The 27948-nt window shown below is 41.1% G+C and overlaps 1 protein-coding gene and 1 long non-coding RNA gene across 9 annotated transcripts in view; one reads left to right on the top strand and one right to left on the bottom strand.

Annotated features, from left to right (window-relative positions):
* Window positions 1-27948, bottom strand: part of fat2 (FAT atypical cadherin 2) — a 150797-nt gene that overhangs the window by 72670 nt on the left and 50179 nt on the right. For all 8 annotated transcript variants that reach the window (XM_037076687.1, XM_037076689.1, XM_037076686.1 and 5 more), the window contains 5 exons: window positions 22928-26186; window positions 20882-21193; window positions 13199-13257; window positions 11861-12172; window positions 10120-10327 (listed from right to left, as the gene is read on the bottom strand). In XM_037076687.1, coding sequence (XP_036932582.1) covers window positions 10120-10327; window positions 11861-12172; window positions 13199-13257; window positions 20882-21193; window positions 22928-26180 — 4144 coding nt within the window. In that variant the 5' untranslated portion in view covers window positions 26181-26186. The remainder of the gene's footprint in view (window positions 1-10119; window positions 10328-11860; window positions 12173-13198; window positions 13258-20881; window positions 21194-22927; window positions 26187-27948) is intronic.
* LOC119007203 lies at window positions 2627-6104 on the top strand. The gene is made up of 3 exons (XR_005071062.1): window positions 2627-3161; window positions 4179-4351; window positions 5871-6104. It is a non-coding gene; the product is annotated as an uncharacterized LOC119007203 (long non-coding RNA).

The following is a 27948-nucleotide window of genomic DNA, read 5'->3' on the forward strand; positions in this document are numbered from 1 at the left end:
CCAGAGTATGAAGAATGGCGGTGATTTCCCTGTGGGTGGCGCTGTAATTAATGAGCAACTTTCTAACTTTGAAATAGCTACAGTTCCTTTAGCTATAGTCACATTCTGGAGAAACTTTAGAAAATTATTAGTTAAAGTACCCGTTATAAACTTGGCAGAGAGTGTGAGCCAGTGCTGAGGGAGAGATTTTAAGCCAAACAACGCTTCATCTCATCTGGCTTGATTGTCCAAACTGATCTTTGAAGATTTGACTTTTGTAGAAAGGTATTTTGGTATCAGTGCTAAACTCGGCCTGTTAGAATCATTGAATACAACTTGAACAAAAAACAGAGAGACACAGAAAAGAGAGAAAAATAGATTTTTCTTTCCTTCATATGAATCCATCCATCACAACGGGACGTTTTGATGGCCTCATATTTACACACAGGGCTGAGAAACCAACTGAGACACCCATACCAACAGCAACAGTGCTGTCTATCTGATCACCTGTCTTCCTCTCTGTCTGAGTGTCTATCTGGAAACTGACACATTGAGGGCGTGAATTTTTTTTTTTTATCTTTATTAAAAGATAAACATAACAAGGCTTTGTGCTAAGCAGTGTGTATGTGTTTGTCAACTTGCAGTTGGAGAGAAGATAGGACTAGAAAAACGCAGCTAGTGCAAGTATACTGAAACTGTTTCAAATGTACAAAATGGATATGAATTGATCTTGTATATTTTACATAACAGTACTTGTTAATTAATCTCTGGCTTTCTGTTAGGAGATGTATTTAATATGTTTACATCATCGGTGGGCATTCATGACTGCTGCATTTTAGTAGTTGACACAATTAATCACAGTAGAGTTACATTTTCCTCACTCATTAACTTCTCATCAAACACGTCTTAAATGCAAGCAGTAATGTGTGAACTAACATGAGTGGGACCAACCTGGATGTAGGCAAATATCAGAGTCCTCAGCTGGCTCTTACGGGCTGTCGACAAGTGACTGAATGATGATCTGACTAAACTCCCAGCATGCTAAGCTGTGTGATCACACTAAAACTTGAGGTGTTCAGAAGTGGCTTTACTTTGTTCAATGTATAACTATCATCCCGTTTATCTCATAGCAGGCATGATTGTTTTTCTTCTTTTCTTTGTCACAAAGACACATACTGTGCATTAAATCTGCTGCAACACTGACTCACTCTGTCCATCTGTTTCCCTTTATCCTTGATTCCCTCTCTTTCTTTCCTTCACTCATCCCTCATTTTTGCACACCTCCTTTGTTTTTCTTGCGTCATGTATTCTTTCTCTTGTCCTCAGTTTCTTTCTCCCTCTCACCCTCCCTCCCTCCCTCTCTCTCGCTCTCTCAGCAGGCTGGGTACATGTACGTGAGGAAGGTAAACCTCATGCTTGCTCAGCCAGATGGTGTTTATTATTAAGAGATCCACCTTGCGAAGGGATAAACACACACACGAACACACATTTATTCCTCTACATATGTTTCTATTAATATAAGTGATGGTTGAGGCTGCACTCTGTCACCACTTCATTTTAATTAACATATATTTCTCTCATTTTTTACCCTTTTGCTCTTTCTTCTTTTCTTCTACCCCCTCCTACACAAACACTAACACACACTCTCTACTCACTCTCTCTGTTTGCTCTTGATCGAGAGATAATTGGGTCATCCAAAGGTCTTTTTCTGTCAGTTACGCCTTAATGATCGAGCTGAAACACCGCAGGCTAACCAGCCACATTGACAGGTCTGTTTAACTGATTTAGATTTCCAAACTCATGGATTGATTTCCTGTAATACGTACATCAGCAGCCAGGAAGCACTGCATGAAGAGGAAAATGGCTGAATCAGACCCAGCATCATACAGAGAGAGGGAGGTAAGGTACTGTAAAAGCAATTTTTCACTTTACTGATCATCTGCGAGAAGATATGACATACCCTGCAAGGTTGGAGGTTGCATTCCCTCTGGGGCCAGCCATGCAAAAGATATCCTCTACTCATGGTACGGTGAGAAATATAGTGCATGTCAAACAGGAAACAGGAAAAATGGTCTTCGACGCAGGAATTTCACTGACATTTTGATCCATCTATCCATTCTTCCATCCATCTTCTAGATGTTTATCTGGGTCAGGGTTAAGCGACCTGGTGCCGATCAGTCATTTCACAGGCTATCCTTGACTTTCTCACTTCACTACTTGCTTGTATGTAGCTTAACACGCCACATGCGTGAAGATCATGTACAGAGCAGGAAGGAGGGTCAAAGTCGAGAGGAGGAAGTCAACAAAACCTCTGAAGACACTAATTCATCTGATAGATATCACTGTGAAACTTCCCCTGTTAATTGCCCACAATAAGACAATTATTAGTTTTATAAAATGTTATCTTTAACAAGCAAAGAATGAAATATAACATATGTAATTAAACAAGCACTGATTTGCATAAATGTCCAGAACAGAAATCTCAGAATCAGAATACTTTGTTGATCCCCGGGGGGAAATTGTTTTTGTTACAATTTCCCCCTGGACATTAATACATTCTGATTCTGATTCTGAAATCTGAATATTAGATAGATCCAGGTTCAAAATTCTTCTAAAATTTCATCTTGTTCACATACTGAAGTCAAAGGTTTTTACAGAGGGAATAACTTCTATTAATCTATGTTCCCTAAGAAAATTTTAACATCAACTCAGGGCTTGCTGGAGTAGTCAACTCAGTTTCATTACACAGATGTGGAGTCATTGTAACTTAGATTTGAGTCAATTCAAGTCACTGTTTCAATGACGAGCAACTTGACTTGAAAATAAGTCACTTAGGACTTGAGGTACACTTGGAAGCTAAAGCCTTGTAACCTGACTTGACTGTGAAGATTCAAATGACTTTTTGAGAGCTTTACTGACATTTAGCACAGCTAGATGCAGTCAGGAATGTATATATAGATTAACAACGAACATACTTGCTGTAGAATTGCTTAGAGGTTTCAAGCGACTTCCTCTTCATGCCATTAATGGAAATGTACGGCTCATTGTTAGTTGTCCTCAAAGTGATACAAGCAAGAATCCATTAACATTATCCATAAATCTCCATACATACAACCATTTATCCAGTAACAGCAGTCCATCCAGCAATACCTGTCGACTAAGTGAAAATCCATACTAATACTGTAAGTAACCCATAGCAAAAAGGTGGTGGGTAAAGGCAATAGAAGACCAAGGTGGATTTTGGTGACCTACAAAACCTTAGCTCTAGAAATGGCTCCTACAAATAGTGGGACAGGAGGAAAAAGAAAGAACCAGAGCCTTTGGTGGATTCTCATTTCAGTCAAAGGCCACTGTGTCAGTTGCCAGTTAGTTTACAGCTCACCTTCATACAGTTGGACCACTGGCATTTTTGGGCGAATAAACTTAGAGTGAAGATATATTATCATGGACAAAGTTGCACCAACCATGCTTTCTGAACCCACTTTTGCCCTTCACTCCGTAGCAAGGTATCTCAATAAACTACTGGAACAGACTGCCACATGGCCCTCAGATGATAAATCGCAATGATTTAGGAGACAAGCTGACCTTTCCTCAAGCCCAGCATGGAGCAAAATTCCATACGAATATCAAAATCTAAAGGGCACCTAGTAATCACGTTATCGATTCTTTTCATTTCTTCAGGTTTGAATAATGGTACGACCCATCCTCTAGCGCTCCCCTCAGGACAAACTTAATATTTTTTGCCGCATGTTGTTTGTTTAATCCAACACTTTTCTACTGCAGGGTATAATATGCTAGTATTGCTTTATTACCTTTTTGAGGAAGTTTGCAGTGGTTCCTTTGGGAGCTCAGGGTGGTAACTGTTGTGAGTAACCCAGTGGGACATTTATTTATTTGTAATGGCCGATACTGACTTGTATGAATAATTGTCAATCCTTATTCCACCATGTGGGATCAGCACATGAAATGATTGAATACAAAGCATTCTGAACAAGATGCTTCTGAACTGGATATCAGTTCAGACTCATGATCCTTACAGGGTCAAACTTTGCAGAGAGCAAACAGTCCCTTCAGGGCAAGTTGAGGAGGTGAGGTTGAAATGACCATGAAACAGATGTCCTTTCCAACTGCAACTTCCTCTACTAAATGCTCCAAGGCATATACAAGAAGGTTTAATTTCTCAACCTCTGCTGCCTCAGGTTCAACTCCAGGTGTCTGAACTGCATCAACAGCCACATCGCGTCTTCACTGCCCTGAACACAGACAATCAGGTCATTGTTCCTGCGGCGAGAACATCATTTTCACTAATTCCATCTGCAGTTGTACTCTTTGGAGTCACTGCTCAGAGATCGTGACAACCACTGAGGGTCAGGTATGAAGATTGATTGGGTCTTCCCTTTGACACTCTTTGTCTTCACCCCTGCGGCGGGATTCAGTTAGAAAAACTTAGACCAAAGTGTGACAAATGGTCAAACTTCACTGAATGGACACAAACCCTGAATTACTATAAAAAGTTTGGACAGTATTTCATGAGGCAGCATTTCTTCAGAAATTTCACACCACAATAACAGTTTCCATCCTGACCTTGGCCAGTGTGACAGTTCAGACAAAGATATAATATGTGATCACTATCAGGTGACCACATAAAAGAAATCAAAGAAGAATGCTGATAAATGTTAAGTCTTGTGTGAATGTTGGGTGTTTGCAGATTATTCGTTCAGAAAAAAAGGATCAGATGCCCGCTACTGTGAGGTTCTTAAATGGGACTGTTTCATACAGGTTAAACCAATGAGATTATCCAATACTAATTAGTGAGTTTAAAATTTTCATCAAGTCAAAGCATTTTTAATCACATATATCAAGCTCTATATCTCAGCTATACTCCAGTTTAAGTTATCTTGTAGGGTATTCTTGATGTTTTTGGGGGTTGTTATTTCCTAGAAAACCACATTTTATGACACGGCCACCTCAGAGATTACAATAAAAAAAAAAAAAAAACAGAGCTTGACTATATTTACTTTTTGTGATGAAACTGGATCATATTTTATGGAAGAAGTTTATCTTGTCCTCCAGCTGCTCTGCCTCAACTCTGGACAGACAGCTTTACTCGTTCATACCCAATTAACTCCACTTTCCCCCTCGCGGATGAGAAGTATTCATTTTCTGATTGTACTGTACTGCTAACAGGCAGCCTCCAGCTGAACACCATGGGACTGGGGCTGTACACAGCGTCCAAGAATGACAGGGGGCAGTTAGAGTACGTAGGTGATTTTTGGACTTTACTGAGAGACTTAAATCGGTGGCTTTATTTCTAAATTGCTGCTATGGAGCTGATGTCATCAGTCCTATTTGCTGACTCAACCCTGGAGTGCCAGGAGGAGCCATACCTGGAAAGAAAAGTGCCTCACTAGTGTATCCCCTTTTGTCAAACTGGCCTTTGAGACTCTGATGTTTTGCCTGTGTTCATTAGGAGCTGCCATCTGGGCAGAGTGAGCATGATGATGATGATGATGGTGATGATGAGTGATGACCAATCATTCTCTGAAGAACGTCATGTACATTGGCTACCGCAATGCCAATCAGTAGACGCAGCAGGTCCCTCCTGCCTGTTTCTACAGGAAACATGTTACCAAGCCAAATCTAGTAACACTCACTGTTCACAGGAACTATAAAGGAGCTCTTTCAATTTGTAGCACAGACCCTCTTAAAGAAGTGCTAGTAGGCAGATTTTGTGTTTGAATGAAGGCAGCAAAAGTGGTAACTCTTAAAAATAAGACAAAGCACATTTCCAAAATGAACTATTTCATTAAATGGTTATCCAATCCTTAAATGGAAGTGGAAAAAAAAAATATGCAAGTATTTTTCCTTCTCATTGTATTGCTCTGAATCAGGACAAACTGCTGGAATTAGACCTAAAGAGGCTGAACTCATCCGCTCCAAGCAGATGCTCAACCCTCCTCCCTGCAGGGGACAGACCTCGTCCACCAGCAGAGGGTCACAGCCTCAGACCTGCAGGTGCTGACCCTCATTCTGACCACATCACACCCAGCTGGGACCCACTGCAGCACACAGATCACAGTCCAGCCAAGCCGGAGAGATGCTGCATCCGTCAACAAATAACAGAGCCCTCGTCTGATCTTTGATATCCTGTCGCTGGGTTTGTGTTTCCACTTTGCCTCTAAACGCAGCAAGTTGTTTTTGTGCAGATTCACAGGAGTCTCTATGAGTTATTTAGACAGTGAGGGAAGTCTTCATTTGTCTCCCTGAGCTATCTCATGGCCAGAGAGGCTCGATAGGCATCTGGACTAAAGCGGGGCAATGAATACCTGATCATATCTGCACGGGAAAGGAGTCCTGTAACACAACAACATTCCTTCATCTACCAACACCAAAATGAGGGTCACTGATACACCACTGTGGGGCAAACTGGGGAGGAATAGAGCAGAAATTAAACACCGTGGCTAGGCTCCAGTCTCATCATGTTCTCTTCAGAGAAGTGAAGATTGCTGATCTGACAGTTGACGGGCCATTAGTGATAATTACTGAGTGGTGTTCATAGACCACACAGGGAGAAAACGTAATGTAATTGATTGAACACAGAGCTATCAAAACTACTGCAAAAACAGAGATAACGAGGCTGATGTGGGAGGGAGCCAAATACATTCATTTACCTAATACTATACACAAGTTTTTATTTATACTTTAACTTCAGTTTCAATCCGATAAGATGTCATAATTCTACTCTGCTATTTTTCAGTATGGAAATTCTGTACTTAACTCCACAAAATTTAAAAACAGGATATGTAAGGCTTCTGTAAATAGTAAATAGCCTTCCGTGAATGACTTCTAGGCAGACCTAGAACTACCTGGACCAGCAATATTATAAAATGGATTAAGCGTAAAATGTATCAACAATTAAATAAATAAAAGGGGCTGTTAATCACTTTTATATTATACTGTTCTGAAAAGCAAATATACTGCAAAGCTAGAAGCTACTTTGTATGAATGAAACCAGAAGTGGAATAACTTACTCTTATATCATTATAATATATTGTAACCAAATTAAAATGTGTCACAACTGTTTGATTATTACGGAGAAAGTTAGTCCTGACAAACAAATATGGTGTTTCCCGCATACAGACTTTATTTCCCGGGTATGTTAACTGCTCCATCCACTGATCCACGATCAGTAACTTGTAGAAACACTGAAATATACTTTTAAAAAGGTAACAGCCCTCATGAAAGCCATGTGAACTGAAAACATGTAGTTTGCTTTTCCACATATGAATGACAGAGAACATTTTATATATCATATTTTCCAAATCTCAACACTTTATTCTACCCGTGTATAAATAAACAAACTTTTTAAATGATTGCCTTCAACATCACTTGTGAAAGTTTTTACTTGGCATGAATATCGCCTTTATATGTGCTTGTTGTAAGGATTATTTTAACAGATGGAAACACTAATACAAATTGAAATTCTTCACATGAGAAAAAAAGCAAATCCCACATGAGCACATGTAGTATCCCAATTATCATTTAAATTTCTTCTGTGGAGAGTTCTCCATGGAAAAAAAATGCATGCTTTCATAATTTACAAGATGTTATCTTACATAATGTGTGCAGTTGATGGGACAACATATGACCAGTCTCCTGATGATCAGGGCTGCTTCGTGATTAGACGTAACACATGAATGTCAAAAGACGTAACACTCAGCGTCAGCAGCTCTGAGACAACTGATTGTCCCCTCAGGGATGCAGAGAGTGTCTGTTGTGTTCCTTTGAGTTCTGGCATGGATCGAATCTTGGCACAGCATACTGAACAGGAGGACCCTCAGCCTTTCTCTGCACATGCCGCCCCGCCTGGCAGGAAACAGCCTGGCAAACGCTGATGTGTTTTCCTGGGAGGCTCTCAAAGGGGCAACGAGACACCGACACCTCCGCATTCACAGGGCTGATTTCCACTTAAACTAAAAACGGTGTTACGCCTTTTATTTCTCAGAAAGCTCTCTGTGACCGTCCTTCACATGATGTTCAGGCCCGAGATAAGCCTCGGTGGAGGGAAAAGGAGAAAAGAGGCTGAGAAGTGTAGAGCAGGAAGAGGAGGAATGGCCATCGTCCCTCCTGTGGGGATCTGGCAAGTGATGAGAGGAGGAGCACTGCTGATTTATCCTCACAGAGAGAAAACGTCCTGCTGGTACCGCTGACACCAAGACCTTTTTTCCTCTACTCCCACTTTTCTCTCGATTCATCCATCAACTCTAGAACCACTCCTGTGGTTTTCGTTTGTTTGCATTTATTATATGTTAGTCAATCCATCTATATAGTCTCTAAAACATCTAAAATGTCTGCAAAGACTGCAGAATTACTGCGGCACAAATGTCAAGGAAGAGAACACGACACAACAGCTTACATTTCACCATTTCTCTTTGTGGATTCATAACAGTGTGTGCATGCAGACTGTGCTTGATGAAAGTGAGGGAATACTCGGATAGCCCAAGGTGAACAAGGTCAGTCAAAGCCACATTCACACCCTACAAAGCCTTACATTCCCCCTCAGGCAGGTCAAAAAACATCCTGACTGTGGTGATTTGTCCACAAAGTGTCTTTTCTACAGATTAAATGATCACCTCGGTTACCTTTCAGATGGACAGCTTCAAAATCACTTCAAAACACATCCTCAGAGCCTCTCACACCACTCTCACTTTCTGTCTTCCCTGGTCACCTTTGTTTGTGCTTTTATGTCTTTTCTTTGTTTTTACCAGCTTCAGCAACAGGATATGAGAGTTGCTCCGATGAAATGCTGGATGAGAGGTACCTGAACTTTAGTCTTTTTGTCTTTCAGGTTGTTTTAAAAAAACAAAAAACACAAAAACCTTCAGGCTGTGTTAAGTGTCAGCTGGCTGGGTTCTTTTTACCTTGAAGGGAACAGCAGACTCACAAACACAAACAGTACGATTACAAACAGAAACGGAGGTGTTCCAACTGTAATGTTTCTTTTCCCAGGACAGGTACATCCAGTTCCAGCCTACTGTGCTGCGATTGGCAAGCACTCATTGTCATGAATCAACCTTTTAACTGCCAGAAAGCCTTTTTGACATGAAAAAAACTGGTGCTTTTATATAATATTGCAATATTCACAACAACCATGACATAAAAAAATCAAATGTTTATCCTGTACACATCAATGTTGTGCGAAATACTCCAGTAAAAGATGTTGGGTTGTTTGCATTTTTGCATGCGTTCATCTGGTTGTCTTTTCAGTAGCAATTAAATGTGATTCATATAGAGTAAAAAACACCAAAACGCCAATCACAGCATAATGGCTCGGGACTAGGTGGAACTTTCTTAGGGAACAAGAGAATAACACATTCTGAACACCACACACAAAAAAAGAAGTTTACTCTTAACTTCTTTGGGGTGAGAGAGAGCGTTTGATAAAAGAAATGCATCGCAGCACTTTATCACAACACAACTCCTGTAAACAGTGAAAATCACAGATTGATAAGTAATAGTAAAAATATCATAGAGTAAATGTTCTTCCTCTTACCCGCTCTCATGTTGTTTGTTGCCGCCCGGCTCTGCTCCGGTATCATTCAATATAACACAGACTTTGCTGACCTTTAGAAAATAACTTGTCTCCTGTTTATTTGGGGGTTCATATAGATGGATGATGGTTTCAACCTGTTTATATTCTGCCGTGTGAGCCAGCGCTTGACAAGTCAGCACTTCGGTATAAGTGGCAATATGGTGAATGTCAGATATTATTTCCTAATATTTTTTTGCTGTTTGCTGCAGGCAGAAGCAGCCACTCTGTGAGTTATGAGAAGTCATTACACAATGATCACTGAGGTCTGATTTCAGGCCCTTTTTCCTGCCCTCTCTTGTCAAACATATCCTAGTATATTGTGGAAAGAAATATGAATGGTTAATATCTATCCTCTGTCTTACTTTGGAGAACATTACCCTCATTTGTGCGATGCTTGTTTTTCATCAGAACTTAAAGTTTATTCTGTTTTCCTGACCTCACCTGCACAACAAATCTGCCTCCAATCAATACTCATCTCAGTACCAGACTGTAGACGCAGATTATGTGTGTGTGGCTGGACGTGTGTGTGTGTGTTCATTTCCTCTCACCTGTGATATCGAACCACCACTGCCGATGTGTCTCTGTCATGATGATGCCCACCATGTGAGTGACAGGCTCCGTTTCGAGGATGGCAAAGGTGAAGTGGGGCTCGTCGAACGTGATTGGCTCAGCAGAGGGTGGTGGGAGGGTGATCCACTCGATGTCGAGCCTCGACGTGGACGAGCGTGAGGGGCTGCCCTGGTCTGTGGCTTTGATCTGGAAATTAACATAGAAATTAAATTAACATTTTAATTAGTGTTTCACTAAAAATAGAACTAGTAGACAATACTCAGTCTGGCTTCACCAACCTCATGCGTTAAAATAATGCATCTTAGGAATCAAATTATTTATCTCATGGAAACTCCTAACTGTTGTCATGATAAACTAGGGCGACGTCAGAGTGGTAAACTCAGTGCAGCTGCTTAACGTTACATGTACATTTTCACTAACAGGCTTTTCTTTTTTTATTAAGTATTTAAGTATTTTTTTTCTATTTTTCTTCAAATCAGTTGATCTGTTGTTTAAAATAGTTTATAGCTAGATGTTTTGTTACTATACATATGTAAAAACTGCTTCTGCTGGTAACAGCTTAATGGACAGAAACCTGTGGAAACACAATAGTTTCTTAAAGGTATACTATGCAGGATTTTCCTGTAAAACAACTCATAATAAAAAAAGAAGCAAGCCCTCTCCATCATCACGTATGACCCATTAAAAGTGCATGGCTGTGTCTGTGCCTGCAGGGATGCTGCCCTCTGCCTGTAATTTCCTATTTTCTTACTAATTTGCTGTGGATGGGATGTTAGAAGCCTCCAGCCAAAAACAGGAGTTAGTATTATCTTACTTCACTGTCTCTATCTCTCTCCTCTGCTCTCAGTTTGTTATGACTGAGGGCAGGGCTGAGCTACATACAAACACAGACAGAGCGGAGAGTAAAAACAGTGGACAAGATGAAGAGTGCACCTTAACTGCATTTAAACAAACCCTGCAGGTTTTTTGTGCTTAAGAATGCTGTGAATCAACTAGAACATAAAGTTTTATTTCTGATTTGCTGCTTCATTCTTGCTAAACACCACTCCCTCTTGCCTCCCTGACAGCCCCAATTATCAAACTTTTCCTACCAATTACAGTGCGGTGTAAAGTAGTAGAGTGCGTTCTGCCGAAGATTCAAATTCAACACAACGTGGCTACAGCCCAACTTTTAGCAGTTTTTCAAAAATAGTATGCATATTTACTGTATACTAAAATCAAGAAAAAAAGAAAACCAGCAGCCTTAACCATTAAACATCTGTAGAGTTGTTCAACATCTAGAGAAGCAAAATCCTAACAACATGTCAGCGGCAGAGGAATAAAAGATTTTTCATGTTTTTGAAATCCTAAAGAGCTTTTCTTCAGCTGATTAACCTCTCTGCCCTCTACAATGCCTAGCGATGACAAGGACTGAACAATCACTAGTTTCAGAGCAGGTGTCAGTGAAGTGCCTTTCAGAGTATTAAGCATGGGTAATAAGATCTCTTCAGCAGAGCTGATGGCCTCGGTCAATACTTTAAAGTCTCCACACCTTCTACAGAAACGGGCAAATGAAGCATAACCCTTTAGAGAAAGTATTTACCTGCAGCGTGTCGAAACACAAGCTCATTATCACTTGTGCTGACAGCCAGGAGGTCTGTTTTTGCTTCACTTTCACAGAACCCTACTTGAGCATTTCAAATGGTAATAACAAGAATTCTGACTGTTCTGAACACCTACCGTGAGAATACTGTAGTTTCCAGGCCAGAAATCACCATGTGATGTCACCACACCCGTCGCCGAGTCAATCTCAAAACGCTCATCGCTGTTGTCTTGGAGCTTGTAGGTGACAACAGCATTTGAGCCTTCATCGTCATCACGGGCGACCATCCTGCAGACTTCCTGTTTACCGGCTTGCTGACGCTGTTCGGGCAGCTTCACGTGGAAAAGTTTGTCCGTGAACTTCGGTCGGTTGTCGTTGGCATCGAGGACTCTGATCACCACAGTGGCGGTGGATCTCAAAAGCGGAGAGGCGTTATCTGAAACGATTACCTGGGAATGAAAGAAGAAAGATTTTAAAAAAAAATTAACAAAAACAATTTAAGTCAATTTTAAGCAACAAATTTCAAATATTATCTGGTTTCAGCCTTTTAAATGTGATGATTTGTTGGTTTTCTACAATAAAATAAAAGTTTTTGGACAGCAAATTGAAGACATTGACCTTTAATTGCCTGTAAGAGACCAAGTGTAACTCTCTCCTATGTTGTATAACACATCCAACAGTGTCTGTAACACATACTTAACAAGAATTCTGCATTATTGGTACTCACACCAAACCATGCACCCTTGATGGGGCAAAACAATATCAAACCCATTCCCTGTTAGCAGTGGGATCAGACAAGGTGGAATATTGTCACCTGTCCCTTTTTAACCTGTATATGGATGGTCTGTCTAGAGAATTAGAAGAGCGTAAGACTGGATGTATGGTGGGAAATCAGCTTATTAACCATTTAATGTAGGCTGATGATTTAATTATTATGTCACCATATAGTGCTGGCTTACAGCAACTGCTCAGTGTTTGTATGGTTTGCAGTATGACATCAGATTTAATACCAAAAAGAGTGTTATCATGATAGCCAGAACTAAGGAGGATCAGAAGCTAAAGTTTCCCTCCTTTCACTTGTCAGAGCAAGAGCTAGATATTGTAACCAAAGTAAAATACTTGACCTTAATGATGATGATGATATTCAGCACCAGTGCTATAAATTGTATGCCCAGGCAAATATGCTGGCATGCAAATTTCATATGTGCACTGATGAAGTCAAAACAGCTCTTGTTAGAGCATACTGCACTCCGCTTTACACAGCACACCTATGGTGTAGCCATTGTAAAGCAAAGATGTAATCCTATGTTTGTCTGTATATCATGTGTGTTTTTTTATATCTGGACCTCACGTCTGTCAATAAAGATAATATCGATACTCTGAAACTCTGTTGCACCACAGAACAGCTGGATTTGTTTTCCACTGTTTCAGCACCATCCGAAGGGAAGTGAAAATGTTGTTTTTAAGAGTCTCACCTCGACACTGTGTTCTGGTTTATCCTCTCGGTCCAATGTGGTCAGTGTGCTGATTACACCTGTGCGCGCACACACACACACACACACACACACACACACACACACACACACACACACACACAGAGGAGAGAGAGAGAATCAATGCTGTTAATGTGTGTGAGAGTCTCGGGAAGTGAGAGTCAGTGCTAATTACACCAAAACAAAACAAACACAAACAGTTAGGAGAGCTACTCCTACTGTTATTGTAGGTGTTTGTGTGGTGTGTGTGTGTGTGTGTGTGTGTGTGTGTGTGCGTGCGCGCGTGTGTGCATGTGTGTTTGTAGAGCAGTAACAGAGCTGACTGCACCTAAGCAAACACAGTTTGGTTTATGGATGTTGTCTCTGCTGTTGCTGCTTGTACATCTGTGTGTGACTGTTGCCTTAAAGTAGACCCTCCTGTGTGTGTACCATGTGTGTGTGTATGTCTGTTGTTTATGTTGAGAAAAGTTTGAGTTCAACACAAAAACCTGGCAAATGATTTTATCCTGATTAAGTGTCTTATCAGGATAGCCGTATTTAAACTGATGCCCTAACATTTTTTTGCAATTTTTTGCAAAAGCACTGAAAAAAAAAAAATACAAAAAAATACAAAAAACCTAAATAAATTATTTCAATACTGAAAGAAGGACCTTGTTCTGACAGCAACAAAAAAAGATTTGGATTTGCATCAACTGGGTTAAATAATTCTGAATCGGTTAAATCTGTGAATCACCAGGCTAAACAGCCTATCAGATACCAACACATATCAGACAGTTTGGTGAATCAACGTCTGTCTGTATCACCAACAGTGTGTTTGTGTCTGACACAGACATAAACTATGTGGCCTGACAGGTTATTCAGACACTTTTGGATGCTGAAGAGCTTTTTGTTGGGAGTCTGTTGCAAAACCTCAACTCAGCCAAAAAGACAGGGAAAACTCCCTGAGCCAGTCACTCTAGTATCCATGATTTCTCTCTTTCTCTCTTGTTTCTGCACTGTGAATCAATTTCCCAGTCAGGTTTTTGACCTGGTCTCTAATCTAAATAAATTAAGTGAAGTGTTTTAGGGCAGCTATTAGCTCTAATACGGACATCAGAGACACACTGGCACTGGCACAACACTGCTAATGCTGCTGGCAGCATAATAACAGGGGTCAGGTGGAGAAGTGTGTTTGTGTGTGTGTTTATCCTGTTTCACACCACGGCAAACACTGTGTTTATTGTTGGTGTGTGAAGTGATCATAGTTTTATGAGAATCTGCTCCCCAGCTTTTGAAATAATTAACATCTACAGTTTCAACCTATAGACCCTCAGACATTGAATTCACATAATGTGATTGCGGTCAGATGGTCAGATCATTGCCATGAGGGGGTTTATATTTCAAAGTACCTTTAAAACTTAACTCTGAACTGATTTGCTTTGTGATTAACGGCTGTAAAACATTGTAATTTTTTTCAGTATTGCTTCATTTAATTCTATATTTTGTTTGTTTATTGTATTTCATTGATTGTTTTTATTGTTAAAATATTTTGTGCACATTAGTCTCCAGTTTTTATATGTGTACTGTTTAATCATCGACTTAAAGCATTTTGAATTGATAAAGCACCGGGGCGTCAATACACTAGGACTGTAAAAGTTTGTTTTTGAAGGTGGTATTAAAAATTTCCCCAGATGTCTAGAGGTGAAGATTGTATTGATATCCAAGACAGATTTAAGGACAAAATATGCTTGAAACATGATAGTTTATACAAAGTGCCTTAAGACCATGTCTGAAAACAAATAGCTGCTCTGAATGGCAAGGACAGATTGTCTGAAAATATTCTGTTATTTCCAAACGTACGTGACTGGACAACACTGAACGTCTTATGAACTAGTTCTGCTCAAGCAAAACTTGACTCTTAGGTTGAAGGGTTTCTTTAAAATGAAACTACGTAGGTGGGATTGTGTCAATAATGGACAATAAAAAGATGTCTGGGATGGGTTTATTTATTGTTTGCCTGGGAGGAGTTGAGGAATTCATTGGCCTTGGAAATAAATCTGTCAACAGAAACAGTTACATCCAAAAGTCAGACGCTGACAAACAACCATTTTAGCTGTCACAGTGGCACATGTGTCCTTGTTTCTGCGTGCCGAGTTCTGTTCGGCTGAAGGCCAGGTGTGCAGAGGCGGGGAAGGTGTGCAGAACTCCAAGTATAATGCAAATTCTTTCCTCTACTGTTCATTCTTAATGCATAACTACACAGATCAGCTCTGTGTCAGCAGTGATGGAGGTGTTGAGCTTTAGAGAGCCTCTTTTACACAGCCTGTTCACAGTAGGAACGTTGTGTCCCTATTCTGCCTCATCATTCTGTTTTCAAAGGTTGGAAGACAGGATTGGGGGGTGACCTCTGAGCTGGCGGTGAAGGTAGTGACAGTGTTCAATCACTGTCTGTGTAATAAGAGATAAGCTGGCATGCTGAGGCTGGGATGTGATTTCTGACATTAAAGGTAAAAAGGCAAAAAGTAGGAATTACGTATTTATCCACTGAAAGAGTTGTGTCTGTTTCACAAAATTTGTATAAATAAGCCTCAACACTGCATGGCAGCACTGAGCACTTAGAAAGTCCATTTAAGTACTGTACTTAAGAGCTATTTAAAAGGCACATGCAGTGCTTCCAGTTTACACTACATGGTTTATACTTGAGTCCCCTCTAAAGGAAAGCAATGAACATTGTAAACAGTCTCATATTAAGTTATTTCACAGCACTTTGTAGATTAAAATCAAAATCCATCTTAGCTGAAGATTGTTGGATTATCTGTTCATAAGAAGAAAATAAAGACAATATCAGATTTAAACTTTGCAGAGGCATGCTGCTGCTGCTGCTGGATAGATCAGCAGAACGGAATATTTCTGGGAAAAGTAAAAATGCTAAAGTAAGAAATCCCTCCGATTTACATTTTAGGGCATGAAGCAGATGCTTTTGTCTAAAGCGCCTTACAGTAATACATAAATACATACATTCATACACCGATGGCGGTGGCTGCCATGCAAGGTGCCGATGCAGCTCTGACGCGCCTCTGGAGTAGCAGCGGAGGCGAACAGTACCTGTGTGAATGGATGAGCCGGCTGGTGGCGTTCACAGTCTGATAACTAAACAGGTCTTTCACTACATACAATAAAGAGAAATGTCCCACAAAGCAATGTTACATTTGTGTAGAAATACTTGTCAGGGTTCATTTGTCAGGACTGAGGAGGACGTCATGAAAGGGTGTGGGAGCTGCTCTGTAGACTGAGCTGAGGGAACTAAGTAAAGTGAAAGACCCTGCTGAGGGTCGTTCAGGCCTTTTATGACACTGCAAACAAGCCCCACAGGGGGAGGACTTCATTAGGACAGGTGGGGCACATTAGAAAGTGTGTTTTTGTCATTAGCGCAGACATGGGAATCAGGGGTAAAGCCTTGTCTCTCCCCCGTTGCCTGTTTTCACTCAGCCGTGCTGGACTGCTGTCAAAACCACAAGATAAACAGCGTTGTCGACATGTCAGGACCCGGTTTGTTTGTTTCCGCATCCTTCTCTCTGCATTCACTGACAGTCAGCAATTCCACAGTGGCTACTTCCAAACTTTTTTTTTTTATTTATTTATTTTTATGTAGTCTTTAATTTACTCACCGAGCCATGTCTAAATTATGTTGTCAAGAGAGACATCTTAAATTATGCGGCATTTTTGAGCAACATGTCAGCAATATCAACGAGGGAAGAAGACTCTCACGCTCACAGAGAAAGTAAGAGTCAGTCAAACATATCAAGATTGCAAGGCAGGAGGCCAAATTCACCCCTGTTGGTTCTTTCTTGAGCTAAGAATACAAAAATACCCCCTCAATAACAGATTTATGCAAATTAAGCTGTGTGTGTAAACAAGCCCCTGAAAAACAGCAAATAGCTCTATTCATTACTAATTGCAACAGCAAGTCCACCAAAGCTGGCACCCCTGGGTCTTTAAGTGCTCCCCATTATCGGATCACTATCTGATCGGATCCGAGATAGAAAGCGCCCTGCCTCATTTGTACGACTCCCTCGCACTGATAACTGCAACCATTTGTAATCACTATGCGTGGACAAACTTTCTCAAGGTGAGGTCAGAAACAAAAAAGTACATTAAAAGCTGTAACAAATGTTTAAAACACAGCAGAAAAGATGCAAACAGAGTGGAGCAAAGAGATTCACTCCGTGTGGCGCACGCTGAGGAGAAGAAATACGAGTTTGTGTTTCAGTTATCCAAAACTGTTAGACTTCACAGATTACTAGAGAGAGAAGCAAAACAGCCTGAGGGGAAAATGGGAAATAAGGATAAGGGTGCTGCTCTATTTCTTCTTACTGTCAGTCCCATGAAAAATTCAAAACAAACAACTTTCACACTGGACAAAAGAACTAAACAACTCTTGACTTCTGGCTTCTGGGAAATCACTCCCACGTTAAACGACTCTGGAGCAATCATGGCTGTTTATCGAGAGAAGTACACAGCAGCTATGTTTAGGAGTCTTTAATTAACTTTTTAAGACTTAACTCACTGATTTTTATGATACAGAGGATGAAGATATATCAGGCTTTTTTGAAACATACAGATACAGTTAGTTGATCAATTTAATTGGTGGTTTTGGTTGCTTTGGTGAAACTGTTGGCAACATGAAAACTGTTGAATATCAGCAGACTAACCAGGGTGTCTGTTTGTGGCTTGTGAATGTTTACTGTGAATAACAAAAAATAAAGACGACAACAGAGAGCTTCACAATGCATCTGTTTCAGGATCGTAGAGGCTTTGAAAATTTTAGGAATTTGCTGTTTAGAAATGCTAATGATTTGGTCGCATTCCTGACTTGCCTGGCCTTGCAAACAATATATTTCGGTGAAACACGCACTGAAACCTACGCTTACAAGTGAGACACTGATTTTTGATCATTTTGTTATATTGGCACTTGGCTGATATCAAAGTCTGACAACAACAAAGCAGATTAACCATGTGCTCAGCACACATCCCATCAATCTCTGCTGAAACCTGTAATTCTTTGAGGTTGAATCAGAGGGATGGTTCTACAGCGTGGAGGATTTATACGCTTACACCTTAGTCAGAAACCTACATACAAATATGACTCATGTTGATCCTGTCGAGGCATGAGAGGTTTCTACACCAGTCAGTCTGAACTGTACTCTGTTAACAGTGGGTTCACTTGTGAGAATAACACAAGGTGGATCATGTTCTAAAGATCAGGTTTCGGCAACACATTTATGTCAGCCAAGTTAAAACAACTCTCGCTGACTGAACTTAGCACTGATGTCAGATTGTTCTTGTGTCCGTTAATGTCTGATGGTTTTTCCCCGACAGTGACTATAATATGAGCATTGCTGCCTTCAAGTAAAAGGTCAGATTCTCCATCAAGAAATCTTCTTAACAGGTTACGTACCTTGTGTGCAAATTCATCTTTGGTTTAACTACATGGCCTAAAGTATGTGGACAGTTGACATTACATTTGTTTGATTGTTGAACATCTGGTCTTTCTACCAGATGTTCAACAATCAAACAAATGTATATCACATTGACAGGGTAAGATCGGCATTCTATTCAGTCAAATGACTCTGCAGTAGTCATGGCCCACGGTCATCAGCTCCAGCTCTGATGGAAACATGACACTCGGGTGGACACACTAATTTTCGCTGATTGGTGACTAATAGCAGAGAGACTTCAGTCTTAGCATTCACAAAGTGGTCAGCATTACTATGTAATCACTTCACTTTTTTATGCAGTTTAATCCTATAATTAATATATGCTGGCCAATTGAATACCTACTTTTGAAAGCTCATTGAGAGCCAATATGAAGGCCTTTATACACAAATTTACATTATCTAGATTCAATACTCCTCAGTCTATAGTCAAACTTGACATGAGAGAAATTGTCAGAGTGTAAGAAGCAGACACAGACACAATAAATCTTTCCAACCAAACATATTTCATCCTGTGCTTGAATGCACGAGTAATGAAATATCAAATACACCTGCTTATACACAAAAGAGAAGCTTGTTTTAATGTGACACTCTCCGACTGTTTCAACACCTCCTGTGCTCCTTGCCTTTGTGTGACGTATCAACACAACTGGCCCTCCCTGCCTGTAATCCTCTGGTATACTGGCCTTAGGGTGTGGACAAACACCACAGGCACCTGGAGATTATAGGAAGAGGACAGGGCTTGTAGCGGCTTGCATCTTAAGAGCTAATGCTGCGCTAATTTGCCTCAACATCAAAGTCCACACCAGGTGACTCAGTTGCAACTGTCAAACATGAACGCTCACGTACCTGAGTGCAGCTACAGGCCTTTTTTTACTCTACTGTCAAAGCTTTTTCTCCCTACAACCCTCCAGAACACGCATGGATGAGTTTGTGAGTGACCTCTGAAGGAGACTCTCATTATGAAGTTTAATTTTCAGCGCTGCCGTCTCAGCGACACGCCCAGGTTCTGCATGGCTGGCTCTGCTCAGACCTGCAACAGTGCATTAGCAAATATCAACTATTTTTCAACCAGTCTCGTGGGAAATAACTCGCTGTCACAGGTTTTATAGTTGCAACAACACTCCTGAATCAAAGTGTAAATCTGCCATGGGGACATGGCGACATACATGTTGAAACAATTTGTGAAAGAGAAAGAACAGCAGTCCTCCAGATGTCTTATAGTCATAGGGGGTGTTTGAATCCAAATGCAGATCAATCACAAGGGAGCGAGCAGCCAGTATATCTGTCCAAACTGCTTGTAAAATGGGAAGAAGAAACTGTGCAGGCTGATCCAATTACTTCCTATATCCCAGAGTTGCTGTGTAAGTGCCTGCCTGAATGTTCCCTCGCTAAAAGCTTCATCTCGTGTTTTAGAGACACATTAAATATTAAAATGTCTATATTTACTGTCACAAAGCTGAATGTGAAGCTGCTTAGATGTTTTTTTTTTTTTCAAAACATAATCCAATTATGTTATGTTAAAGGTAGAAAATGGGAGAATTTGTTTGCATCGCCCATATGTGCCATTTCTGTAGAGTCATCTTCAGTATAAAATGGTTATTTTGATGACTAAAATATGATTTTTAAGACATTTTAACCTTTTAGACACCACCTGCAAACATGTTTGTAATGTTTCATACAAAGTTGTTGCTTCCCAACCTCTCAGCAACTTTTCCCCTACTTCAGCTACGCTCAGCGCCAAAGGGGCTGTGATGCCCAGTGGGTCACTGTTTTTGTGCTATTTCAGCAGAACTGTGGGCAGCTAAAATTTCTTCAAACCACTGATCCGTTCGAGTGTCATAGGCTTTAGTATGTATCATATTGACATTTCAACATAACATGTCATATCATGTTCACATAACATGTTTGTGACCTGACTTTCATTTCTTGAGGTGCAGGGATGGTGGAGTTACAGGCATTTGTAAGAATAAAAACACTGGATTTTTTAATCTCAAGACATTGATTAAAAACAACTATTTTAAGCCAAATCATGAACTTTTCCTCAACCTAAACAAGTGCTTTTTGTACATTAACCTAACCAGACCATAAGCACAACATAAAATGTAAAACTGAACAAAAAGAAATAAGCATAACATTTGAACTGCATTTCTGCATTCGACAAAGTCTCTGCTCATACAGTCTTAATTACCTGTTTTGGGATCCACATCAAAGTAGGTGCGATGAGACTCCAGCATCTGGTAGGAGAGCTTCCCGTCAGAGGAAGTGTCTGCATCTGTGGCTGACACCTGGACGACAGACTTGACCTTGTCCATGTTCTCCTGGACGGTGGCGAAATACACCGGCTGAGAGAGCTCTGGAGCATTATCGTTAACGTCCAGGACCTCCAGGAAGACGTGAGTCCAGGCAATCAGAGGTTCAGTGCCCAAATCAGTGACATAGACAGAAAGCCAGTAGTGAGACACAGTCTCTCGGTCCAACGTCTCCGTTGTACGAATCACACCTGAGGCAGAAAGGGAGGGAATGAGGAATAATTGTTCAGATGCAATCATGTTTTCCCTTTTGAACAAAATACCACTATTAACATGTTTCAAACCTGCGGCTGTGCCTCAGGAATTAATCACCTATCAGAATAATCACCGTTTGTTTTAATGACTGTAAACATCCTGGATGAGCTATCAATCACCATGACTTTCATTTTGTTTAAACTGACTGTTTAAATTTCAAAAAGTCTGTATTTATGCCAAAGACATGGGTGACACATTAGTATTGTCAAAACATACTTAAATTCTCATGGTATAGATGAAGCAAATACTTCTGGTATGCCGGCGAACTAAAAAAAGTTAAGATTGACTTTTCTGCACACAGATTACTTCAGAAGATGTTTACATTTCTATACACTGAGGGGGAGCTAAAAAAAACAGAAAAACAGAAAAAGAGACATATTTCAGCACGGCTCCATTATGACAGCAAACTCTATTTGGCCTGATTTTATCAGAGCCCTAAGTGCAACGGCAGACTAATGGAATGCATTATGATATGCTGAGAGGTTGCAGGGTATCCTCTGCAAAGGAAATTCTGATGGGAAAATAGGAAAACTGCTGTAACCACCCCAAAGGTAATGTCATGCTGTACAACTAAGCACATGTCTCACCTTATCATCAGCAAACAAAAACTATGTACATTTAACTGCTTCTGCTGAGGAAGATTGTGTAATACGATACAAAGCTTGAGAAGCCACTAACAGGTCTTGTGGTAAAAGATATAATCTGTAACGAGCTGTTTAAACTCAGAATAAGCACAAAAATCTGATTTAAATACTTTGCCTAATACTCTACGTCATAAATGACATCATACTGATGTACTAGCCATTAACTAAAGAGGCTGCTGTTGATCTTTTTAAAGGACAAGTTTGATACTACTCTCATGTCTACAGCTAATTATGAAGCCACTGCTAGCAGCCAGATAACACAGCTGAACACATGGAACTGGGAATGGGCAGAACCAGCCTCTAAGAAGCTTATACGATTTAACTAGCTTTAACTAAGTAACTTTTTTAAGTCTTCGCTCGTTGTGCAGCATGAAAATGATGAATAAAGGTCAACAACAATGTAGAAACAGAACAACAAATCTGACTTTTTGCTGGAAGGCCCTGAAGCTTTGAGTTCAGAAAATTCAACTCAGAGCAGAAAAGCACATGATGTCATTATAAAACTTAAGAATGATAATAAGACTTGAACTGATCAAAATGTAGTCAAAGCTCCTGGACCAGCTGGTTGGACTTCCTGTAACTTCTACTACATACTGCAGTTTCCCTGTGTCCGTTGTACTATTTAGATTAGCCTCTAACATTCAAACTGAGCCAGAGTTCCCCCTCAACCTGTACATGTTAATGAAGAGCCTGTGTAGAACAAGATAAGAAAACAAGTTTCCCATTTCCCACTTGTTAACAACAATACCCAAAACTACAGGATACCAAAAGGCCACAGCCACAGTCTGTTCACCCTGCTGCTGTCTAAGAGACAAGAGATATAGATGAATCCCCTGCTGTACCACCAGACCAGCAACTCCTGTCCTTAGACTGTGAGACTCTGGAACTCATCTTCAATGATCCATCCAAAGACAGTGTTTTATAAATAATTGTGTAACATAATATAACATAATATTGTTATGCAATCCTGGTTGTGTGATATCTTGAATCTTAAAACTACGAAAAGCAAAACCAGAGTGTTTTTACCTGTTTCCTCATCAATGGTGAACACTCCAAGACCTGAGCCTTCATGGATATGGTACCTGACGACGCCATCTCTGCCCAGATCCTTGTCTGAAGCTGTGAGTGTGACCACTGATGTCCCCACTGCTGCGTCCTCCATCACTCCGGCTTCATACACAAACTCTGAGAACACAGGCCTGTGGAGGTTCTCGTTGACATCCAGAACCTGAATCTCCACAAAACAGGAGGAGGAGAGGGAGCGGGGGAGGCCATGATCGACAGCCCGGACTGTGAGGTTGTAAAGTGGCCGCCTCTCAAAGTCCAGCTCCCTCTCCAGGGTCAAGCCACCAGTGGAGGAGTCAAGGTGGAAGATCCCACCCTCTGTGTTCTTGAGGTTGTAGCTGACGAGGCCTCCACTGCCCATATCCAAATCAACGCTTTCAACCCAGACGAGGAGGGTTCCCACGGGTACATCCTCAGGGACTTTTATCTTGTAAACTTTGGGTACAAACTTGGGTGGGTTGTCATTAACGTCTTGCAAAACCACCACAAGTTCAATTGTAGAGAACAACTGAGGGCCAAGCTTTGCTTGGTCTCTGGCTTTGATTAGGAGGTCATGCCTGGGTGAGGTTTCTCGATCCAAACGACCTGTGACCATCACCTCACCAGTCTCTTCTTCAATTCTAAACATGTCAGTGGACGTTAGCAGGGAGTATTGGACATTACCACTCGTATCTGAGTCAAGTTCTACTGCACGAGCTGTAAAAATAATGGAGTCCACCTCAGTGTTCTCAGGTACACGTATCACATATCTGGGCTGCTCAAAAACAGGAGGATTGTCATTGACGTCGATGACATTCACAGCAACAAACTTCCATGCAGATGTTTGTGGAGTTCCCAAATCAAAAACAGTGATGTTCAAAATGTAGAATTCTTTGCTCTCTCTGTCTAATGGACAAACTAACTGAAGGTCTCCAGAGAAAGTGTCGATGAAGAAACAGCCATCCTCGTTCCCACTTGATATGGCGTACACCAGCTTACTATTAAACCCAGAGTCAGCATCTGTTGCCTTGAACTGAACGACGGTGGAGTTCACTGGAAAGTCCTCACTGAGGTCAATTGAACTCGGGAGGCTCAAGTCAAACTTTGGAGAGTGTCGGTTAGTGATGTGAATATCAGAGAATGTGTCGTCCTCTTGGCTGGTTAAAACAGGTTTGATAGACTCTATCAGTTTATCAGTCAGCTGTTTGAAAATGCCTGTTTCCTGGCAGTGGACCATAGCATCATCACCTCTGTTAGTGACAGTTACCCTGACAACTGAAGTTTCCGAACGATGTTTCCCGTCAGTGGCTACAACTCCCAAAGTGAACGAATTTGCATGCAGGGGGATCGGCTGCTTAAGGGTGATGGCTCCTGACACAGGATCAATATCAAATACCTGGAGCTCATTTCCTGACTCGATGACATACCTCAGCTGCTGCAGCTCATCTGAATCAATAGCTGACAGCTCAACGATTGTGTGGCCTATGGCTAAATCTAAAGGTACGGTGGTGTTGCAGCCTACCCTCTCAAACAGAGGGACGTTATCGTTGACGTTGTTCAGGGTTATCATCACAGGGCATTCGCTGACCTGACTGAAGGGGCTGCCGCTGTCTGACGCCCAAACTCTCAGGTGATACCGCCTTTTCATCAGCTCGTAGTCCAAGTGTTCCAAGGTCGATATGACACCTGTAAATGGGTCTATTGTGAAAGGCAATGGGCTTGAGTTGGCAATAGAGTAAGTCACAAAGCTGTTTTTGCCTTTATCTTTGTCTGTGGCGGCTACTTTCAAAACACTGCTGCCAACAGGGGAGTTTTCATCCAGTGTGGCCTCATAGGAGGAGCGGCTAAACTGTGGGCTGTTGTCGTTTTCATCCATTACCTCGACCACGATGTGAGTCTCGGCTTCACCATGATTGGCCACAACATCAAACTCATAACGGTTCTTTGTCTCATAGTCAAACCTTTCTGTTGTGATGATGATTCCTGTTTTGGGATTTATCTTGAATTTAGAACTGTCCGGATTATTTTTGATACCAAAGGTAACGTTATAAGGCACTGAGGTGACAGAAACCTTGACAACATGAGTTTTAGGGGGTGAAAACTCACTCAGTGTGACAATGTAGGTGTCTTCAAAAAATGCCAATGGGCTAAAATGATAGGCCGGAAGGTATAACTGTGTAATTGGAGAGAGTAAACTTGGGAAGCTCCTGTCTTTAGCTTGAAGGGACAGATTCAGTCCAAAAGGAGTTTGAGACCAGATAATCCTCTTTGTAGAGATCACTTGGAAGTCACTGCCCTGCACCCCTAAGGGGATTATCTCAAAACACTTGTGGGGATCCCCTCCAACAATATTAACGGATTCCACAGGTTTAACTCCTGCCTCCACGTGGACATTGATAGATATTTTACCGTCTGTGGAGACCGTGGGTTCAGGGAGAGGTGTGATAACCGGAGACCTCGTGGACATCTTTTGTACATTTACTGTAACCCTGGCAACATTACCAAACTTCTGAACACCGGATATCTTCTTTGTTCGGTCCTCAGCTAAAACAGTAAGGTCATATCTGGTTGATCGAGTGTGATTGAGCTTCTTGACAAGGCTGACTGTGCCTGTGAAAGGGTCGACGACAAAAGGATGAGCTCTGCTGGTGAAAGAGTAATAAAACTCAGCGTTGCTGCCAATGTCAGCATCTGTAGCACTAACCCGGACCACACTTGACTTAAGTTGAGTGTCCTCCCTGATGGCCACATTGTACGAGGCAGGATAAAAAAGAGGCTTTAGGTCGTTTGTGTCAAGGACCTGGACAAACACCTTCGTCTTTGCCTGAAAGTCAAAAGTGCTCTCAGTTGCCTCCACAGTGAGAGTGTAAGTGTCCCTGACCTCCCTGTTGAGGAGTGCCGAATTACTGCTCCTTGTTTTGATCCTGAGAAAGCAGAAATCCCCAATTTTAACAGCCTCTGCTTGGAAAAGGCTGTCGTCATCACCTGAGACGACATTATAGTTGATTTCCCAGAACAGATCTGTCACTTCGATGCCCATCTTCACTGGCGTCTCAATGTACGTCCGCGGGGCAGAGTTCTCGTTGATGGTGGCGTTGTAGAGATGGTGCGTGAACCTCAGCGGCGAGATGTCTTTTCCTTTTCCAATTCCCCCCTGACATCTCAGCGCATGCAGGAGGACTGCTGCTAAAGTAAGGAGAGATTTCCCAAAAGCTGCCATCTTGAATACCTCCATGAAGACCTGTGAAGTGGAAGGAAAAAAAAGAGACCAATAAATGCCATGTTATATACTATAAATCAGGAACAGGAACAGAAAAATCTAGTAAATAGTCTTTTATATCTGCAGAAAGGCACCTAATACATATAAAATGTGTGCCTATGCTATGTTGTAATTAGATCATCATAGATCATTTCCCCTAAGCTGCACAAAGACGAGAAAATGGACAGAATACGCAATGACATAACAGCAGAGGGAAGGTTTGCGGTGAGGTACCTGACTCCTGTCCCAACTTGCCGTGACCAAAAAAAACAGAAGGCAAAGTAAAACAACGCATTGTTTCGGGACCAGAAAGCTGCCTCTGAGCCTTTTGTCAGAGGCAGCTGAAACACTTCCCCATAATTATTCCTTCAATGGCCAAATACTAGCAAAACATACTCATCAAAATTATTACTTCTAAGCCTTAGTCATCACAGAGCTATGAGATTTGCAGTTTGACGACATGGTAACATACAGAAGACAGTGGGTGGTTCAGTCCTGATCCGAGTGTTAACGGCTGCATGTGCACTGCAGGCCTGTGCTGGTGATTGCTGTATGTGAATTAGACATCCCTGGAGGCATGAGCCACCAAACTGGCGCTTTAATAAGCAGCAGAGGATCAAGACCGCACACTGGTGGAATAGCAATATCTCTTTTTATGAGGAACGTTTGGCCACAGCGGCAAAATGAAATGGCACAAATAGACACAGAGAGTTTAAATCACAGTAAAACTGAACAGATGAAAAGAGCTTTGATCGTTCGAAACAATTATACTTCTCATAAAACATTTATTGTACTGCACTGAAATGCCTAATTACGTTCCAGCTTTTCTTTCAAGCTAGGTTGTCTAGGTTAAATTAATTAGTTCAAAATGGATAGACTCACACATTAACTTCTACATTAAATCTAAATGTGTCCATCTTCTAGAAATGCAACTAAGTCGCAGCTGAATACAGGTTTCAGTTTCCCTAAAAGATGACTCACAGTTGAGAAAAATGTCTCGTCATATTCCTGTAATCCTTCTTTTACCTAATCTATATTTCAATCAGTGTTTTTCATACTTAAGTTTTGACTCTGATGGCAGGACTGGTGTTATCAAAATGCCTGGAGGGATTAGTCTGATTTTTAACTGTATGATAAGCTTACCGTTTACCTGCGTGCAGTTTCAGTTTTTGGGTCATTGGTGACTGATAGTGAAAAGAGCAAGTAGGGAAATGGTTGCGAAACGGGGGAAAAATATGCAAAACTGTCAGTTTCACCATCTTACACAACAACTTTAAGTAGAAAGAAAGTACATGGAGCCAAGAAACATGAACTTACCTTAAGGAACATTTAAGTGTTTATGAAACAGTCTCAGTTTAATACTCATGTCTCTGTCTGATCTACATAAGATAACAAGACCATCAGCGAAAAGACTGGATATTCCTATAAAGTAATTCTTAATGTCTACCACTGGGTAAAAAAAAATATAAATAAAAACTGTTATGGCTGAGTGCTGTGAATGAATTGCGGAGTCTCACAGCCTGAGGAAAGAAGCTGCCCTCTAGTCTGGTGATATGGCAGCAAATACTTCTCTGTGCTGACAAGACGGCAGCAGAGCAACTGGCTTATTTCATTTTGCCCTTGCTACTGAGCTATAGTTTGCTGTTGGCCTATTATAATGAAAACATCACTTTAATAGGGAATTTTGCTAGCTTCAGCTCAACAAAATTGTTATTAAAGGGCACCTGAATCCGTTAACTCTAGG

Source organism: Acanthopagrus latus, chromosome 18 (genome assembly GCF_904848185.1).
Source record: "Acanthopagrus latus isolate v.2019 chromosome 18, fAcaLat1.1, whole genome shotgun sequence".
Lineage (NCBI taxonomy): Eukaryota > Metazoa > Chordata > Actinopteri > Spariformes > Sparidae > Acanthopagrus > Acanthopagrus latus.